The sequence below is a fragment of the Prionailurus bengalensis genome, chromosome A2 (genome assembly GCF_016509475.1).
Source record: "Prionailurus bengalensis isolate Pbe53 chromosome A2, Fcat_Pben_1.1_paternal_pri, whole genome shotgun sequence".
Classification (NCBI taxonomy): domain Eukaryota; kingdom Metazoa; phylum Chordata; class Mammalia; order Carnivora; family Felidae; genus Prionailurus; species Prionailurus bengalensis.
Window position 1 is genome coordinate 22,410,722 of NC_057348.1, and position 14,961 is coordinate 22,425,682.

Below are 14,961 nucleotides of genomic sequence, written 5' to 3' on the forward strand. Positions count from 1 at the left end.
TCTCTATTTCTTAGAAAAGATCGGGGTTCAGGATGACAGGTGTTACCCTCTTCCAGAATGGCAGCAGGGGGCTTGGTGGAACCCAAGAAGAAGGCAGTGGGGCCTTGGCAGGAGGTAGAATGCCATGGGAGCTCCCATCATTGATATGCTCCTGGGGTGGTGCTCACCCAGGCCCAATCTCAGATAAGTGCTACTGCGCTGAAGAGGTTCACGAGGCGGTGCCTCTCAGGCATCGGGGGACAAACTCTGAATGAAGTCAGGGCAGGGTTTAGTGCCTGCGTTCGCCACTTGGCTCTTTGTTTTTTCTTTTCTCTTCCAGTAGACCAGGGGTTCCCAGACTCGCCCACATCATGGCACCCTTGGAAAATGGGAATGTCGGGCCAGCCCTCTGGGCCAGCAGATGGGTAGATCCCCAGGGCCACGGGGCTCAGGCTGTAACCCGGTCGGAGCAGCAGACCCCGCCAGGCTGGCTGCTCCCAGCGCCTGGGACCGGCCCATGTGGGGTGCTCAGGGAGCCCCTTACAGGACTGGTGACAGCAGGGCTTTGTAGCCCAGGGGGTGTGAGGTGGCCCCCAGGCCATCACAAGCTTGAGAAGGAGGTGACATCCAGGGGCCAGCCTCAGAGGAACAGTGCAGGGGCCTGTGGCTGCAGGCACAGCCCATCCGTTCTCTCTACCATCTGGGCTAAGTGGTCTCCTTGCCCATCTCTGCATCTTGCTCATGTTCTCTCTCTGCTCTGCTCTTTAGTCTTCTGCCATTTCGTGGCTCTTTGCCCTTTCTTTAGAAGTCCCCTCTCCTCCCAGAGGCTGTTCTTGCCTTTGGGCCTCTACTCCTTGACCTGGATCTCTGGCTCCTTTGCCCCAAAGAGTGCAAAAAGCTGACCCCATCTCTTTCTCTCCAGGCCTGAGCCCAGATGGCCTCACTGCATCCGTTCCTTCTGTCCCTTCCTTTTCTAACCTGCTGTAGCTTTGACTTTTTCTGTTCTTGAGAGCTCATCCTCAGCCCAGCCTCAATTAACTTAGCATCTCAGTGGAGAAGGCCAAGTGGTGGGCCTGCCTGTGCTCTGGAGCGGCCGCTCGGGCAGAACCATAGTCTGCGCTGAGCCCCCTGTTGCCCCCGGTTCTGGGCCAGGAGAGCCAAGACCTCCCCTCAGGAGCCCCCTGGGCCATTTCGGCTCGAGGGAGAAGAGGGTTAGGCCTGTATTTTCGGGAAACGTCCCAGTATGGAATGAGGTGGGCCTTCTGCAGACCCAGTGTATTTTTTCTGGGAGCCCATGGAGAAGATGTGACACCATGGGCTGCAGGGGACAGCTGTAGTATGGTAGGCAGAGTCTTCCTGGGCTTTCGGGGTTGTCTGCTGGCAGCCGTGAGCCGCCCGCGGAACGCAGCTCGGTACAGAGACATACTCTGGGGGAGGCACCCCAAAGAAGTCCCTCTGTGTGGCCAGAGCTGGGCCATCCCTGAGAGGTAACGAGGAGGGGAGCTCGGCCTTGGGAGGCCTGCTGCCCTGGGCTCACATCCCAGCTGCACTGGCCAAGACAAGTCCTTCAGCCCCACCCCGCCTGTCGGAGGGACCAACAGGTCCCCCATCTCAGAGCTGTCGTGAAGAGGCCATGAGACCCACATGGAGTTCCTCTGGGAGCGTGGGTGCCCCAGAGTAACAGCAGCTAGAACCAGTATTCCAGATGCATCCTGGGCAAAATGCGGAGTGGCTTAGAAGCAAAGCAGGGCTGAAGTCCTGAGACCTGGATGGTCTGTTCACCTCTTGGCCTCCTTGCCCATGGACAGTACATCATTAGGCCATTTGGACCAGCCTAAGACTGATGTAGGACATGTTTTTACAAGCTACCCAAAGCCTTGGTCACTTTGGTGACCCCTGCACCAGTCCAGGACTTCTTGGCTGAGGTTTGGGAGGAAGGCAGCACACTTCTCAAGGCCGGCCTCCCCAAGGCATCTTCTTACTCAGTAACGCTGAGTGGCTTCTGGCAGGACACTAGTGGTGTCCAGACGGGGACACGTCCCACATGGGCACAAATGAACCCCACCCAGATGCATTAGTGAATACAGAGGGTCCCAGTGACCCCTAACCCATCATGTTCCACCATCATTGCAGTGGATGCCATTGTCAGCAGGCTGCCAGCTCACTGTCCTCCAGCCCAGGCAGGAGGCCGAGTGCTTCGGGGCTTCATCTCCTGTGGCGTTCACAGCTCCACAAGCCCCTTGCCCCAGATCAACACGCGACTCTTGTGAGGGGAAGGTGGCCTGGGTGCAAGTTCAGCTGTCCTAAAGCCTGAGGGCCGGCAGCCCGTCCTCCTCTCGGCCTCTACAAGCCCTGGGGCCCTAAGCTTCTTGCCTAGGAGCCACTGCAGATCTGGGAGCGTGCACCCCAGGGAGAGCGAGGCTGGCCGACACCCCCAGGCACACCTGCACCACCGACGTGGTTTACCGTGAGACAGCCAGCGCCTCTATTCTGCCTCATGCATCACCTTTAAAATGCTCAGCAGAGTTCCAGCCCCCAGCGGTACGTGCTGGAGTTGTTTCCCATTAAAGCAGAAATAAGCTCAACTCCAAGGTTAGTTGGAGCTGTCGCTCGCTGTGCCGAAAACAAGCAGCTCTGGGTTACAAACGCAGAAATGGCATATGGAGGCTATTGGAACAGTCACGGGGGCACGTGAAAATCTGGGTTTGCAGCCACTTTCCTGAACCTTCCTCCTCTTCCAAGCTTGTCTGTCACTTTCTGAGGTCTCTGTCTTTATCTCCAGGCATCGGGATTTGGGTGCTTAATTGCCCTCGGTGTTCATGGTAATTACACATGCAAATCCCTATGCACAGGGGTGAAAATAGGACCCAGGAAGCCTCTTTTTGTTTTGTAATTTTTATTTTAAGTAAATAACCAAGACAGCACTTCATAGTGTTACTAATACGCTGCTCTAATAAACTCATGACAAACATATTGTTTTCTGCAACTTTTGAGTATCAGTTCGTGTGACTGACTCTAATTTTGAGCCTTAACTGCTTTGCAAAACCTTGCTTTTTGCTAGATTTAGTCTCCCATGTCTAAGCCCAGAGCTCAGTGCCTTGAGCACAGTCCCACCCCACCCCAGCCCCGGCCCCGAGCGAGAGAGTTTAGGCTCCTGGTGCAAATGTGCTGATTCGGGAGAGCTCTGTCTGGTCTCTCCGTTTAGATGATGAGGTAACCGTGGGGAAGTTCTATGCCACTTTCCTGATACAGGACTACTTTAGGAAATTCAAGAAACGGAAAGAACAAGGCCTGGTGGGAAAATACCCTGCGAAGAACACCACCATTGCCCTACAGGTGAATTGTCCTTTTGTTACCTTTTCTTTTCACTAACGATTTTACAAGCTTATTTGAAATACTAGAGAGCTGACTATTCATGGTTGAGCAGTGCCACAAGGATTTTGTTTAAACTGAGATACCGCACACCCCCCAAAATGTGGACTAGTCATTTCTGGGCTCCGAGGTAAGTGCCTCCCTCTCCTTGCTTCTTCTCTGTTGTGCCCGCACCTGCCGTGGCCCTTGTGGCAGGGCCCCCAGGACAGCGGCAGAGGCACAGCCCTGGCGGGCGGGGGGCCGGCGCTCGCCTTGCACCCTGTCTCCTCCAGGCTTCTCCAAAGGCATTAACCTTAGGTAGGCACCCACCTCCCCACCCCTGGCCCTGGGCTCAGGCCCTAGCTGCCCCGGAAACAGCTCTCCATCTGAACGCAAGTGCTTTGTTTTGTTTCTGTTTGTTTCTTACCCCACTGCTTGTTGGTTTTCGGTCCATTTCAGTAACATCCATCACCTCCTGATGTGTGTGTACGTGCATACGTGTGTGCGCGCACGTGTGTTGCGGTGTGTCTGTCTCTCTGCGCTGTGCAAACACTGCTCTGTGCCCAGGCCAGCCTCTGGTCCCTCCCCCTATGCCAGCCCCGGCCTGCCCCAGGCTCCCGGAGCGTAGAACCTCTGGTTCTGGCCAGGGTCCGTGCATTTGAGGATGTAGAATCCTGGGTAATCCCAGAGCTCTGGCATGGGAAGCAGGTATGTGGAGGAAGGGGGTCACCGTGAAGCCTGCAGGAAGAGGGGCGAGGCAGGAAAGCTTGTGAGTGAGTGCTGGTGATGGAGAAAGGCAGGGGGAAGAGGGAATGACAAGGCATGAAGAACCGGCACGAGGGAACTGTTGGCAAGCTGTCAGAAACACCTGTCCAAACTAATCAAAAGCCCCATCATCTCTGCTCCCCGAGTGCTTGAAGTCCATCATGAATAAGATCAAGGATGTTTTTCTCCTGCTAATTTGTTTACTCTAAAATTACCTTTATGTCCCTCTTATCACATGTCTCAGGTTGGGCCATGTAGTTATTAACAGGGTTCAGTGTGGAACAGTCCTTCTATCAGTCCCTTCCGAGGAGAAGGTCCCAGCGTTGTTTGGTGTCCAGAGTGCCGGTGAGGTGCGGTGAGGGCTGGTCTGTGGCCTCGCTGAGAGAGAGAATGGGAGCATGAATGGCCGTGAGTGAAGAAATGTGGTGCACATGCAGATGCTGGGTTAGCAGATGACCTTGTGTGACAGTGACCTGAGGATTCATGAGGAAGCCTCTGTTCTGCCCAGACAGCCGCAGAGCTAGGGGAAGCAACTAAAGACAGTTTCTGGTCTTTTGTTTCTCTCATCGCCTGTCCTAAAGGTGGCTCAGTGAATCAGAGGCCCGGTCCAATGGCCCACTGCCATCTCAGGCTGTGGAGTTTGCGAGTAAAACTCTCTCTTCTGGCCCTGCCAGTCCTCAAAAGTGATCACAGTTCACAAGTAGCCTTAGAGAGACGAAGCAAACAGAAAAGACGTGTTTACAGATTTGAACGGGCCTCTGGTCCATCCGTGGGCTCTTGAGAGCAGCGTGGCCAGGTTGGGTGCAAGGAGGAGGTGTGATGAACGAGTTTCTGAAGGAGCTTCCTTGAACAGCCTTGGGCCTGGAGACCTAGACTGGCTGGATTTCAGAGTGTCATGGTTCCCTCCGCCTGTAGGAAACTGCTTGCTATTCTCAGATTCTAGTTGGTGGGGTTGGTAGGACCTGATGACTTCTCTGGAGGGGGAAACATACTCTTTCATGGATGGTTATGCCATAATTTCCAGTAACCGTAATGTCCATGTTATGAGACGCTTCTGTTTTCTGGGGAAGGCATGTATGATGGTCACCTGGATACAGAGTTTTCCCTTTCCTGAATCCCCAAGACTTTGCAACCAGATGGCTTCAGTTCCTGCTCTAGTGGCTGGATATTGTGTCTTGATGTTTTAAAACCTGAAAAACAACACATGGCTGAGTAATTAATTATCACATTTCATGGATGGGCTTCCCTGAGTCTTTTAAGTTGCAGGTTCAAATGATGCTAAAACTACGTTTGTAAGTCGTGGGTAAAAGACAATTACGTTATGTGTTGTGATAATGTTTTTCTCCCAAACGTTTTTCATTTTGTTGTTTGTAGAAAGTGTTTCATTTCCCTGGCGAAATCCAAACGTTTCCTGTTAGATGATAATACCAGCACATCTACACCTGGTTGGAGTTGAGGCTATGACTGTAATTTACGTTGAGTACACAGCCTAGAAAATTAAATTGTGTTCGTGATCTTGACAGATAAATTCTCAAAGTGCTTTGGATTCTGAAGCAAACATGAAAAATAGAAAATTTGTGTCTCCTTGAAGGATAATTCTAATTACATCTTTGGCCTCCTCTGCCCTAGAAGTGGCTTTAAATGTGATTTGTCACTCTACATTTAGTAAGCGCAAGGAGGCTCTTCCTCTCTGTGTGATGAAATATTATGTGATGCCGTGGAGCTAGGGCCACAGGGTCGAATGACAGCGGCACCCACAGTGTCACTAGGTCCAGCACACGGACGTGGGCGTGGTCTGCTGAGAAGCGGGATGAGCTGCTTCTCGCCGCGCCCGGGCGTCACACGCTGACGGACGGATTGCTCATGGCAGGTGGAGTGTGAGCGCGGGAGGAGGACGTAGGCATGTGCGTGCTTGTGCTGCGTAGAGTGCAGTCTGTCTGAGCGGGATCACCACTGGTCCACACACTCTGCTCCCCGTGGAATGGTTCTCAAGGGCACACAGATGCACTGTGGTTCTCAACCCCATGGGCTCCGTCTGGTCTCCCTCTGTCCAGACCCGCTGCGGTGTCCCCTTCTACATGAGGGAGAATGGCTTGAGCTCCTGGATCCGTGTGTGGGGAGGAGCTCGGCACCCGGTGTCCTCTGGCCTCTGTGGTCTGAATGAGTGTGCAGTTTCCATCTGTCCATCCATCTTCATTAAAGCCAGCCTTCTCTCCCACCCTCTGTGGGAAGAGAGCGGGTGGGAGAGAAGCTGCATCAGGCTGCCTTTTTGTTTCCCCCCACACACCTCCACCCCCCATGTGCCATATTCACTTGAGTTTGACCCCACATCTGCTGTTCATCCATTATTGCTGCATCCGACTGACCCGCAAGTTTCCGCCAAGAGCAAGTAAACAAAGGAACGCAGCTCTGCAGCCTTGAAAGCGCTCAGTCTCCTCCCCTCAAATAGTAAAGCCCCACCAGACCTTCCAGATGAAGACTTCCATGCAAGATACAGACATGAATTAGTCCAGTGTCTCATGGATAAGAAAAAAAAAAAATCCCAAAGTGGGAAAAGTTTTGTTCATTTCTTTTTCTTTCAACATTCAAGGATTTCCTTTGTGCAAGACACTCTGGTGAGATCCAAGGAGACTTATCCCCCAGGCATCCCAGATGGGAGCCTGCCCTTCGTTAATGACAGGGAGACTTAAGCGGGATGGTCTCTTCCTCACCTGGTTGGAAGTTGGGTTGAGGGAGGACACCATTATTCCCAGCTTGTAAAGAACGAAGTCATTAGGGTTTATGTGAAAGCCCGCGGCCCAGCTGACAGATGGGGATGCAGGTGGTCGAGCGGACGCGGGGGTGGCACACGGGAACCCAGTGACTCTTAGTCCCTGGTGTGCCCTGACGTGGTCACCTTGGGGAGGCTCGGTGCAGAAAGAGAGGGGAACTCACGCCACAGACACTTAACCTGTGCAGTGTCAGACTCCTGTTACCTAGGCACCTTAGTTGAAAACATAGTGAGGTATTTTTCTTTTTTTAAAAGCATGAGTCCATTTAAAGCCATAAAAAAAGGCTCTTTTTTTTCTTTTTTAATCTAAGAAGAGAACAGATGCTAACAGATGAGATTTCACTGGCTGATTCGTTTGTTTCAGATGCTTGAACGGATGCTTTAGAATTTTCTGCCTGAGCTACAGCACCAAGCTCGTTAGTCGGAAGGCGTTTGTGGCTAAGGCCTTGAAAGGGAAAAGTCTCAAGTGGGCTTATTTCTACTGAAACAGCATTTCGGGAGAAATGCAGAAAAAAAGCAAACCCAAGGCCCCAGGGAGACCCCTTCCAAGCAAAGCACTCCTCCAGAAGGCGGAAGCGGGGCCGTGGCTCATCTGCAGAGCCATGGCCTCCTGTCGCGGACGCTGCTCACGGTGGCTCTTTTTCATGAAAGGGAACGTGCAAGGCTTAACAGTTTTCCCCTCCAAGCAGAGACTCAGAGAAAGGGAGAGAGAGAGAGAGAGAGAGAGAGAGCAAAGGAGGGGGGCAGCCGCCCCACAGAGAATGAAATGAACACAACTTCCTGATGCTGGCCAGTAAAAAATAACACGATAAAAAGATTAAGCAGACCTGCCTAAGGTGGGCAGCTGACTTTGTTCCAAAGTTCTGCGTCCCTAGTTTGTCCGAACTCCCAAAGACTGGCAGGCCCCTTGGCGCCGAGCTGACAGAGTTCCTTTTATATGCCAGTCTGCCATGACCTACTGACCCTCCGGCCCCCACTCTCTGCAGTGACCCCGTCCAGAATGCGTGAGAAGTGGGCAGGCCAGGAAGCTCAGACACACCATTTAAACTAACACATACACCCGCATGCCCAAACCAGTCCAGGTAACACCTCAGGTTCCATCTTAACGTGTCCACGGGAAACACCACCACACCCAAACCTCATCCAACATTGTCCGTCTTTAATTCGTGCTCAAAGCCAGTCTGGGGATGCCTCTTTGGAAGCAGTGTGGTCTAGTTTCAAGGACACTGGGAGTCAGGGAACCTGGGTTCTAGTCCCAGCTCCAGCGTTCACTTGCTGCGTGACCTTGGGCAAGACACTTAACCTCTCTGTGCCTCAGTTTCCCCATCTGTAAAATGGGGGTAATAATGTCGACCTACCTCACAGGGCTGTTGTGAGGAATAGCTAAGTGATTGTAAAGCACTTTGAACGTATAATTGCTTATTATTAAGACTACAACAATAATAATATCCTATGCCTGTTTACTACCAGAACTTTAAGAAATTCTTGTTTTTCTTTGATCTCTTTTCTGTTCTGTACTGTAGTTATCCACTGAGAAAGAGAGTTCTCCCCTTTCAAAGATCTCTGGGAAGTGTATACAGATGTACACAGAGGTACCTGTACAGGTCGTGTTTTCACATCTTACAAATGGTAGACTTTTGCTGAGAAGTTGCTTCATGAGGGAGTCCCGTGTGAAATTCTCAGCCGATCACAAGCAGTGCTTAAGGAGGTCTGTACATCCAGTGCTGAGCCCAAGACCCCCAGAGGAGCCAACCTGAGTTTTGAAATCAATATTCAAAAGTAACTGTAGTGTGAAAACTAGAAGTTTCTGAAGCACCTGGAGAAAAGAAGGCTTAGAAGCCCCTTTTGCCTGCCCTGGTCAGTGCAGACGAAGCTGTGTGCGTGTGTGTGCGTGCATGAGGGGGCATGGGGAAGGTGGTGGACAGGGCCGGCAGAACATGGGGAAACCCTGTTCCTGGCTGCACTTGTGCAGGAGCAGCTCAAGTGGGCAAGTGGTGTCACCGACAGGAAGAACTGTGTTAGTGGAAGGCCTACAGGCCCATCCTGGGCACAGCTGTCGGGTCCCTCCCAGCCCTGAGGGCTGTTCCAGTGTTGTCTTTTGTACTGTGACCTTTGCCCTTTGGTCCCAGTGGCTTATGTTACCAGTGGTCTGGCCTGCCTGCACTTAAGTGGATTCCCTGGCCTCACTCATAGAAACAGGTCCGGCCCCTGATTCTGCTCCCGTTGTGTAGACTGCTGTAAGTCTGGGAGCTCATGGTGGGCTTTATGGATTCTCACAGCAGAGTCTGCGGGGCCAAAGAGCAGGTCTGACTTCACGCAGCGCCCAGGGCAGTGATGTGGGGTGGGGTTGAAAGCCGGCCAGCACACCGCGGGATGGTTGCACCCCTTGCGAAGATGTTGAAGCCTGTCTGTACATGCCACTTCACAGCGGTGGCCCCCCTGCCAACATCTAGCCCCTCTCCACATCCCTCTGTGGTCTAGGCGGTAAAAGGCTAATGCCTGCTGTAGCAGGGATTTCTGGGATTGTGCTCTGGTCTGAAGGTCTCCTCTGCCCCGATCAGGGAGTGCTTGGGATGTGTCGTTTGTTAAGAATTTGGTGTATCGTCCCTGAAAAGGAGGCTAGTCAGCCCTGGGAGCACAGGTGTGGGGCTAATTCCCCATCAGATAAATGACCCCCTGTTTCTGATCCACCAGAACGTCAAGCTTATTAAACTATCAAGGGGCCCTGTCTCAGAGGTCCACTGTGACCAGCCAACTGCTAAATGGAGTCTCCGTAGGGTAAAGTCTCAGCAGGACAGCCCCCAAGCAGTGTGCATGGCAGGCATTTCCACACGCCTCTCTGCAGTCTTTCCAAATAAGGAAAAACTAGAAAGCAGTGAACTTTCTAGATGGGATTAGGGAATGGTTTAAATGAAACAAGAGTCTCTGGCCCCACATGGGCCTGGCTGTTTTGCTCAGTGACGGCACTGACTGTGGCTGCTGGCCAAGGGCAGTTCATGGAAACAGCCAGAAGTCAGGAGGTATACCTCCGACTTCAACTCAAAAGGGAAACAAGGCTTCCCTAAAACTTGGCGTCCAGTCAGACTGCAGACGCCTCTGTCCTTCCTCCTTAAACCTTGCCAGAAGAGTGTAGCTTTGAGTGTAGAAACGTTGCAGGAGACAACTCAAGTTATCTGAGAATCTTCCCCCACTCAGCAAACATGGTACCCAACACCAGAATCCATGGTGCTAAACTCTTAAGCTCCTGGATAGAAGACAGGATGCAGGCCAGTATCCATCACAACCTGTGAGACTGGGCACCAGGCTGGCTGTTCATAAATAGATTACACTATGGCGGGACCCAACTATAAATTCGTAGGATTATTGGGTACTGCCTTCTGTTCTCTTTCTGAAAGGCAGGAGTTCTTTTCCCTCTGACAATAATAGTAATTATTTTCGAAAGACTTTGAGAAGATAGAATTACTGAACAGAAGTTACAGCAGGTGATACTATGTAGTAGCAAAAGGTCTTAATTATCATGGTGTGCTATTGAATGATACCAATCTGACACCCTTCATTAGCCCTCGTATGTCATGATTCAATTTTTCATGGGAAGGAGCTTACTGTCAACTACTAACAGTTCCTAGGTTGGGAACTGTGCAAATTCGTTCTCTGTGGCATACCTCACATCTAAGAGAGGTGACTATTTGGGGTAACGGAAGGGTACGTCATTCTAAGGCCATGGTGAAGGCAATCCCCATTAAGAAGTGCCAAAGGCTAGCTCAAAAGAAGCCCTGATAAGGACATTTCTTCTAAAAGCAGAGAAAGGTCAGCAGAACCACAGGAATCGTAGGTAAGGTGAGGGGCCAGGGCCTGAAGAAAGGTTTGTGTGGCCTGTCTGGGGATGAGCTGTCAGCCGTTCTCAAACTTCCGGGTCTCTTTTATATTCTTAAAAATTATTGAGGGCCCTTGTATATCAGTACTTACATTAAAAAATAAAACAGAAAATTTCAAAATACAGAATATACATGCACAAAGGTACCAGGAAGGTGACATCCTCGCATGTCGTATAGCCTTTGAATAACCCCATTGTGCTCTGAGGGAATGCGTGTATAAGGCAAAGAATGTCCTGGTAGTGTGGACATTACAGTCCACTCGTCAGTCCCTGGAGATGTCCCCAGGCCACACTTTGAGAACTGCTGCTCTAGGGAAATGATCCCACATACTCCTCCCCTCAAAGGGAAAGGGTACTAGAGCCTTTTTAGGATGTCCCTAGTGAGAGAGCCTCCTGCATATTGCACTGCCCCTACCTTGAACTTTTTTGTCCCTCCCAGGTGCCACCCGAGGCCCAACCCACTGACTAGACATAAAGCTACCTGTGAGCCCTGTGTCCAGCTAAGTTCAGATGGAGCGTCGTAGGTCATACCCCCGTGCCTGTGCTGATCTGGAGGAATGGGGGTCTGTGTGATAGACAGTGTTTTCAAAGATCGGTACTCCTCAGAGTGGCACAGCTGAGACCAGGACGTGTGCTAAGTACAGGTTCAGTTTTCTTGACACCTTATGATCACTGGTCCACTTCCCTGTTGACCTTAGTGATGCAAGGTTAGATGGAAGAAGGTTAACCTTGACTGAGGTCATGTGTGGGGTCACAGGGCTAAGTGAGCACACAACTGAGACTCCATCCCAGCCCTTGCTCCTGGAGACTCAATGGCTTTGTCTTGGTGGTGGTCGGAGTGGGGCAGGCCTGGGGACCAGAGTCCCAGCTGAGCCCTCGTCAGTCAGGCAGGCCACTCAACCAAATGGGGATAATCCTGGCTTCCCGGGATATAGTGGGATAAAGTATGTGAGATCATTATGGCAGGTACAAAGATGCTAACAGAATAGAAATCATGATTTGAGGCTTCTGCTGAACTTTAAGTAATACTCCGTTATCAAGAAACTGGCAGGAATTGCTCTGAGTCTGGTGTCAGACTACAACCAAGAATCAAGGTTGCTCAGATAGGTCTGTCAGATCGCTTGCAGGGAGACGTCATAGATCTCTTTAGATAAATTTTTTTTAAAAAGATTCCTTTATCTTTCAAAGTGGTGGTAACAAACTTGATGTGTCCTGCTGAGTGCGATGCCAGGAGTCACTTAGGCAGTGACATTACAGTTGACCTTTCAGCCAGGATCAGAATCCCTGTGGGTGGCCCATGGAGTGCCGCGCTCTTGATTCTAACCCTTTACATATGACTCAAGGACGGTGCATAATGGGCGCAAAGGCCCCACTGTCACATTTTCCCTGGAGGAAAAGGATGACAAAAGAAAGGGTGTGCCCGTGTGTGCTATGTGTGCCTGTGTGTTTGCGGGGGCAGTGAAGGACAGCTTGTAGATGAGCTGGTTTGTTCTATAAGAATTCAGTCTCCAGTTCTTTCTTCTGATGGAGCTAGTCTGAAACAATGCCCTCTGATGCAACAGGGGCTGAATCCTGCTAAAGGGTTAATCAGAACTTGCCTTTAATGAGACGGGTGTGTAGGGCCGGCCCTGGCCAAGCGAAGCCTGTGATGGAGAACAGGCTATAGCAGACAGGGGGGGTCTTTGGCTGGAGTCTGAAAGCCTGGCACTGGCGTCCGAAGATGAATGGCCCGGCCCGGTCCCGACTGGAGACGCACATCTCTTATCTCCACTGTTACAGTGTATGTTCGGGGGAGTGTTCTGGCGTCTGTCTCTGCTTTCTCTGGTGCTGAGAGCCGGCGGCTCCTGGTGTGTCTGACAGAGCTAGCTTAGGAAGGCAGCCAGCACGGCATCTCATGCACCCAGGTAGGGAGAACTCACTCTAACAGTGGGTGAGAGAAAGGAAGGTAAATGAATATTCATATCTGATGTTAAAATACCATAGTTTTATGCTATTGCTTCAGAAATATTTAGAGAGATTTTATAGTTTGTTTTTGTTTGTTTGTTTGTTTGGGTGACCTAATCATTCTATAGAGTAAATATCTATAAAATTCCAATTAAATGGTGTCTAAAATTTAAAGCAGCAGTCTACGGGCAAAGCGCCAACGTTTCTTTTTTTAAAAGATATTTATGATACCATCTAGCATTTAAAAATCAACCAGAAACTAGGCTTGATTCTGTTTAATATTTTATATGATTGGACATCTTAAATCAAAAATGTTTCTATTTTATAGCAATTCTGTGTTTATTCAAAACCATAATTCTACTGTGATGTTAATGGAATGACTATACAGCTTTCATTGTGTTGGTTTAAGTGCTAAATGACCACGTTTCAAATTAAAGTAGTATTTTGCTGATTGAGGTAGACACCGATATGAAAAATGAAAGAACAGATCGTTTTACTGGTTGTAAAGTGTTTATTTAAAAAAAAAATGTTTTGTTTTTTTTTTAGTGGTATGAAAAAAAGTAATTTTTTCAAGAGTTTAAGATAGTTTTCTGGGATTGGAATTTGTGCCTATGGAAACTTTGGAGCAGCCTAAGCTACCTGTTAGCTTGATATGTGTGCTAGAAAAATTTCATTACCATGTTTTGTGATATGTAATAAATTCAGGGTGCTGTGCTTAAGCTTCATTTCAGTTCAAGTTTGGGAACATCTGTTTCCTTCATTCCCAGACACCCCACCTCCCATAGCCCCCCTCCCCATCCTTCCCCAGATCCCGTGTGAAAGAGTCAAGTCAGGCCCTGACTCGCAGAAGATGTGTTTCTTCCTGCGTGGAGCAAGCAAAACATAAGCATGATCTCTAAACCTCTGCTTTTGTGTCGAGGAAGGGTGATGCTTTCTATCCTCCTTTGATGTCTCTTTAATAAATATGTTGTCATTATTTGTCCTTGGAAGTGGCCTCTTGAGCCGCCTCTCAGTTTTCTCCATGATTTATGTTGCAAACAAATTCTCTGTCCTGTGTCTGTTCACCACTCTCCTGATCTTGTGTACCATTGAAGACATGCTGGAGACCGTTTTTGTTTTTATGATGCAATTATGTTATATGTGTATTTCAGTGAAATGTCAACCCGTCAACAGAGGATGATGTTAAAAATTATCCAAATAAATAGTTTTCTATTTCTTTTAATCAGACCCAGTCCAATCAGTTGAATGACAGTGAATAGGATTATCTGTTGTTTCTCAACCTCAGGAGTGTTCCTAGCCCGTGGTGCCTCGTGACATGCTTTCATATACATAATTTACCTGGGGCTACTGACTTAGTGCTTTGTTTATTTTGTGGACAAGGCAGTGGGTGTCTCAAACCTGGTCTTTGGCTTGGGAGCCTCAGATCTGTGATCGCCCTTTCCGCTCTGTGATCCAAAACCAGACGACGAAACCCTGACTTAGCTCACCTTCCCTTGATGACCGTGCTCTGGAAGACACTGAACGATTGAGCCGCAGGCTGTTCGATAGTGCTAGGCTTGACCTTCCTGCACATGCCTGCAGCTCCATGTGAAAGAGCTTTCCCCCACTTGACATTAGAGTTGCCTTCTTGATGTTTCCAAGAGAATGGCAAGTGGGTCTACCTCCAAGCCAGATGATTCCCCTGGCTCAGATGTGCTGGCCCTGGGGATCTGAGAGAGGGAAAGCGTGTGTGTGTGTGCATATATGTGAGTGTGTTCATGTCTGCGTATGTGCGTGCATCTCATGCCTGTGGTCGGAGGGACAGGAGAGTGAGAGGCAGCCTCACTGACCATGCCGCAGACTGTTCCAGGTTTGGCCCCACGACATGTGTGTCTTTCCCCTACAAGACCACAGCATTCCTAGCCAAGAACCTGAGAGCTCTGAATCTGGCAGCTCTTTCATGCCCACAATTCACGAAATGGAAAGACCCCCTCCTCCTCTATCCAAGGAATGGATCAAACCAGACCTAGCCTGGTATACCGTTTTAAACAGCATCAACTCACGTGAATGAGGCTGTTTTCACAGGAGCCTCTTAGGAAGTTCCTATAGGACTTTACATCCTAAATTACTGTCACCACTGGCATCTGGAGAAGACCAGTTCTGAGCGTTCCCACACCAGGGGGGTCAGCCCTGTGGGATCTGGCCAGACGTGACCACCACCCCCTCCACCCCCTCCCCTCCCCACTCACACTGCTGGGGCTCATGAAGGAAGGGCTGGGAGGTAGGCCCCTCCCCCCGA

The 14,961-nt window shown here is 50.2% G+C and overlaps 1 protein-coding gene across 7 annotated transcripts in view; it reads left to right on the plus strand.

Annotated features, from left to right (window-relative positions):
• Window positions 1-14,961, plus strand: part of CACNA1D (calcium voltage-gated channel subunit alpha1 D) — a 304,424-nt gene that overhangs the window by 277,281 nt on the left and 12,182 nt on the right. For all 7 annotated transcript variants that reach the window (XM_043587647.1, XM_043587641.1, XM_043587643.1 and 4 more), the window contains one exon: window positions 3,185-3,315. In XM_043587647.1, coding sequence (XP_043443582.1) covers window positions 3,185-3,315 — 131 coding nt within the window. The remainder of the gene's footprint in view (window positions 1-3,184; window positions 3,316-14,961) is intronic.